Below are 6,082 nucleotides of genomic sequence, written 5' to 3' on the forward strand. Positions count from 1 at the left end.
TATTACAAATTCACAATAATATATGCTATTTTGATGACTCAATGAAAGTTGTCTCATAACTTAGGTTGAGGGTAACAAATAAATGTTGTAGAAATAATTCGAGCCGAGATAGATATAGAACTTTTGGTAATTGTAGAAATAATATTTCTTTGATAACAATATACATATGATGTTGTTCTTGGGCATGAATACAATCACAATTATTTCTTATTACTATACTAATTAATTCTAAAACCTTTGAAAATACAGGCAGAAATTCACCACGAGTAATATTATTTGAATATAACATTTACAAGACATTTCTCATAGTAAAGGAGAGTATACCAATAGCACAATGTCTTATAAATATTATATAAAAAATAACATTTCTCATTATTATTACCAATAGAAAATTAGAAGAACAACTGTATTTTGATTGTAGCTATATATCATCATATTTTTAGCACACCATATAGTAAGTAATATGCACACTTTACCAAAACACCCCTCCTTTTATTTTTGTTTCTTCTCTCAAGTTTCTTCAATGTTTCTTATTAGATGGAACTGTTCCATCTGTTCCAGAAAGCATGAGGTACTTATCCTTCCTAGTCAAATTGGTGCATTCAAACCCTAAAGTCCCACCAAGAACCCTCTGAATATAATTAGCAACTTCAATTGCAGATTTCCCTCCTTTGCAAGTCAACTCCAGCGGCAATTGGTTCAAGAAAGTGACCTCATATGTAGGCATTGGATTCATGAACACAAAATAAGGGTCAAAGAATTTGTACCCATTAACGGAAGTACCATAAAACATACTCTGCTTAGTGTTAATTGCAACGGGAACAATCCTATCCGTTAATTCAGCAAAGAGTGCACTGAACCTCAATAGAAAGGGTTCCCTACAAGTTGTACCCTCAGGGCAAATTACCAAATCACCCTCCTCCAACAACCTCTTAATATTCTCAGCATCTCTTTCTCTCTCCCTAGACAATGCCACGGTCTTAATTGGTGAAATTAATGCGCTGAATTTGCTAATACTATATGTCACACAACTAACTTTTCTTCCTAGAGCAACGGCTATGATAATTGGGTCCGTTACGGTTCTATGGTTGCAAATAAATAGGACACCTTTTTGGCCTTTACCTGGTGCTGGTGGAAGGGTACCCTTTCTAATTACCCTTATTCCTAAGAGCTTGTAATTGTACCAAGCAATTTTTTCAGGGAGAGGGATGTTAAGGTACACCCTTAGGATTGAGAGTATTATACCTATTGGCATCCATAGGAAGGTTAAAAGGGTAATTAGTGGGGTTGGCCTTTGAACTAAACGCCCTTCATGGAAGATAATTGGGCTTAGAAGCTTGTTTCTTGGTAAGGGATCACATTTTGTCCTTGGCACTATGTATGCTTCCTGTATAGGGAAAACATCATAAAAGGGAAATTACTTAATTAGATACATTCATGAAAACAAGTTCTATAGGATATAGGTTTGAAAATTGGTTTTAAGACACAAATATAGAAACAATAAAATTGGAAAGAGCATAGATATAGAGCTAATGCTTAAATGCTTCTTCTTATTAAGTAAAAAGTACTATATTTTTTGTTATTTAAATAAATTTTAGTTTGTTATTTATAATAGTGTTACAGAATTAGCGTAACTAATTATTTTTAATTATTAATTAGTCCATAATATTTAAAAATATTGACTAAAAATATAGTGTTAGACTGTTGGACTAGAAGTATTTAACCGTTGGTTAAAAGTATTGGCTAATATAAATTAAAACTGTTAATCATTAAATTTTTCTCTTCTATTTATTATTATAATAATTATGAAGTAAAATATAAAATATAATAAATAGAGAACTAAAATTTATTTAATTAATAATTTTTTGATATTTTTAATTAATAAAAAGTACAACCCTCTTTATTTATTACAAAATATTTAAAGATGAGACTAAAGATAAAAATATAATTCTTCAATGTAAAAATTGTATCTTAATTGAAAAAATATAATATACTAGATAGATCATATTTCTTTTAAAAAAAATATTTTTCAATTACAAACTTGATGCCTAAATAATATGCAGTTCATGTGTAAAATTATCAATAAAAAAATTTATATAAGATATCTCCTGGTAAAACAAAATGAAAAAAATATTTTATTCATATTCACACTTAAACATATGGTTTATTCTCAATTTCATTCGTCAAATGTGTGACTTTGAGATGAAAAATATAGGTCCCATCACCTGAACAAATCTTTAATTAAATGAACTAAATTTCAACATTTTGTCTTATTCATTTAAGTGGTTGTATATATTAGGTGAGGAATATATATTATTTCTCATTTCACTCATACCTTTAAACAATTACTATAATAATTCATTTGATTGCATACTTGCATAAATATATCCTTATTGATAGTGATAAACTATGTTTATGCCGTTACATAAATTAAATCACACACTGACACACATGCCATGTAGGTAGGAATGAAATGGTTACTAATAAGTATTAAAAGATTGTTGAGCTTATGGAAATAATAAAATGGAAATTAAAGTGTTGCCAATTCCTCAATCTGAGTTGAGTATGATTCATAAATCATAACTGAATACTAACCTAATATAATTAGGGAATTCTTGTAATCTCTTTGTTTTTTTTTTCAGGTAAAATAAATAAATAAATAACATACTAATGATGAGAGTAGGAATATTTATAGCATGCTGTATCAAATTAAAGGCAGATCAAAGTGAAGTTGAAATATAAGGTGTATCCATATAATTAATTGGACCATAGAACATGGGAAGGACCACTTAGAAAGAGTTAAGTAGTGTAGTAAAGATCGAAAAAGATGGGATCGAAAACACAAGAAGGGGATGAAACAGTTTTGTCGTGCTAGAGAGATGGGAAAGTACATAAACAAAAACACATAAAGTAGTGATTCATCATCATCATGCATAGGGGAAATAGAACATGTCATAGTCATTAGGCTAAGTGTCTCACCAAATTTTCAGCGATTTGTGGATACCAGAGTCATATCAAAATTTAAGAATCATAAAGATATGTTAAACATATAATTTAATGATATAGATCTAGAAATAACAATTTTTAATTATTAATCATAATATTTAAGTAGTAGATAGTTGGTGCGTAAAAATTCTATACGTACGACCTAAAGAAGTACTTCACGAAGGTTTAAATATATAATATTTTTGTATTGTCATGAAATCATTTTAAAAAGACTGTGATAGATAAATGTGCATAAATAATTATATTTTTAATACGTTTTGAATGAAAATATTTATTTTTTAAAAGATTAAATTATAGAGACACATAAATGTTTATATTTTTTAAAAAAATTTAAATGCAAAAATTTTTTCTTGGATTTACTACATAATTTTTGTATAGTTTTTTTCTCTTTTTATTTATTTTTTTTATTTTTCACGGTATTCTTCAATTTGACAGACTAAAAACTAATCTGCTGTGGTATTGAGCTCCATTTAGAAATTTGTCGTTGGTCAATGGATTTCTGTATGTCTAAGACGTGATTCAAACCCCAACATTTACTTAAACAGACTAGTAAACTAACCACTACACTAATCCAATTTAATTTTCTCTTTCTCTTTTTATTTATAATTATAGTTTTCTCTTTCTCTTTTTATTTATAATTATATAGGAATCAATAAAGATTAAATTCTAAATTTTTTCGCTATAAATACTATGATATATACATGTTATAAAATTATTTATTTCAAGAACTTATATTTATAGAAAAATATAAATAAATTATTATATCTCTAATATTAACACTCAAAAATCTGAAAGTATTTAAAAAAGAGTAAATGATGAAAACAACATTGATATAAATATGAATTACTTAGTTGATCTCTCCATCTAGATTTATAATTAACTTGCAAATATAGTGTCTCATCACTATATATATATAATACCCTTAAAACATAATGAAGTTTCAAATAAAGTTATTGTTAAAATGAGTTCTCTCTAATAATCATATCATATATTATAGGAGGAGATTGATAAATAAATATATAAATATATAAAAGAGGGAGTACGTATATGTATATTCACCAACCTTGCAAATTGACATAAATTCATAGTCAGATAAACTATCTCCAAGTCCCAAATCTGGTAAGCTTTGAGGCCCAAATTCTTTCATAACAGCTTCTTTCTTGTGTTCACCAACCAATACACCAGGCTCCTTAACAAACCCTGTTGCCCTTCCTGATTTTGTTACACTTAGTTCTGTCCCAAGAACCTTATCAGCACCCAAAAAGGTCTTTGCAAATGGTTCCACCATAATCCTTGGACTAGCGGTTACAATGTACCTTTTTTCAAACGAATTGAACACTCTCCATGTTTTTGGATGTACGTCCTCAGCATAGAATCTTGGTAACACGGACCGAGACACTAGCTCAATATTCTTCATCTTCAGGCCTGCACAGGCAATGAAGATCAAGGTCTTGATTGCCAGTGTCTCGGATAAGAAAAGGTACGTAAAATATACAAAGGGTACCGAGACTAAGAGAACTAATCCTCTTAGCATGCTACCGGCTTCAATGGCTACAAGCATGTAGTAAGGAAAAGCGCTTCTCGACACGAGAAGCGTTCCATCTAGGTCTGAAGCCACGACGTGCTGATTTGATCGGTTTTCGATGTTACATTTGGAAATTGGTGGAAATTGGCTAAAGCTTCCCATGATCATGTCAAGGAGAGAAAATGGGAGAAGCCAAAATAAAAAATGAAAAAAAAATGGAGAAAGAACTTAGGAAAATTAAAGAGTATGTGTGTTTTGATGTAGCTTTATAGTTGTTAGAGAAATAATATAGCTTAGGAATGTTATGAAGAAAGAAGAGAGGGCGTGGAGGGGTTTAAAAGGAGGAGGATGTTGGTGAACAATTTTGAGCATGAAGTATAATTAATATAATGTGTGGTACATAGAGATTACCCCCTTTTTTTTTCTTCTAAAGTGAGAGATATGTATTAACGAGGGATGTGCGCCGCGAATTAATTATGAATATATATTTTTTTAATTCTTAAGTTACTTTAGAATTATTTGATGTAAATATAGTGTAATATATATAAAAAGTGTTATATGTGTATATACCCAAATTTAGTAATCAAATCCATCACATGTATTTGTGTCAAAAAGACCAAAAAAATGTAGAAATTGTGTTGTAAAGGAACTAAAAAAATGTATAAAAATATTTGAGAAATAATAAAATATTAATTCAAAATTATTTTATTAAATAACATAATTTTAAAATATTATTTCTCATATTAAAAAAATATATACCATAGTTTGTTTAGCAGAAAATACTTTAGCTATTAAATAAAGTGACTAATGACTGTTGCTGTACCTACATTTTGCCGGACCAAAAACATATCTCAGGAATTACGTGACGAAATGGTTAAAAGAAAATAGTTTGACTTTGCAATTCCATAAAGGAAAAGTAAAACCTAAATTTTAAAGAATGAAGTATAAAATCTAAACCTGAGATTGTGGGTTCGATTTCGATTCATATGTAGGGGTAGAAAAAAAAACCTGGTGAGAGAAATTGTTGTTTATATATGTGCTTGACCGTGTCTCATGACATTAGTTTCTTCCCTGTCGAAGGAGGAGATATACCTTGGGGAAATCCAATATAATAATAATCTAAACTTTATATAAAATAGTAAAAATATTAGCCAGCCACTGCTAGCTAGCGTGATAAATATATATAGAAACATGTGTCAATTATATGCGATAATTTATATATTATATATATTACACATATAAAATCAACTATTATGTATTTATATATAAATATAAAAATATATATTATTCATATTAAAAATAAAATTATTTATATTATTTTTATTTATTAATTTAAATTTTTAGAATAAATAGTTTTATGATATGCTATCATAATTCTAAGTTCGAATTTTAGTAGGAATAGCAAAATTTTTTAAAACATGAGAATCTCTACCAAGACTATTCCAAATGAAAATTTAAAAATAGAATTTTTTTTCACAAAGATGAGAATAGGGAATAAAATTTTCTCAAAACAAGTGCAAAAATTCAAATAGGAATACTCATCCTATTTCT

General features: G+C 28.4%; 1 protein-coding gene across 1 annotated transcript; it reads right to left on the reverse strand.

Annotated features, from left to right (window-relative positions):
• Nucleotides 1-348: 348 nt before the first annotated feature.
• Nucleotides 349-4,838, reverse strand: LOC107475188 (glycerol-3-phosphate 2-O-acyltransferase 6). Its single transcript, XM_016094805.3, has 2 exons — nt 4,070-4,838; nt 349-1,387 (listed from the first exon to the last, which is right to left on the reverse strand). Exons 1-2 carry the CDS (start codon nt 4,697-4,699, stop codon nt 521-523), a joined length of 1,497 nt encoding a protein of 498 aa, XP_015950291.1. The 5' UTR covers nt 4,700-4,838; the 3' UTR covers nt 349-520.
• Between the last annotated feature and the right edge of the window lie 1,244 nt (nt 4,839-6,082).

The sequence above is a fragment of the Arachis duranensis genome, chromosome 2 (assembly GCF_000817695.3).
Source record: "Arachis duranensis cultivar V14167 chromosome 2, aradu.V14167.gnm2.J7QH, whole genome shotgun sequence".
Lineage (NCBI taxonomy): Eukaryota > Viridiplantae > Streptophyta > Magnoliopsida > Fabales > Fabaceae > Arachis > Arachis duranensis.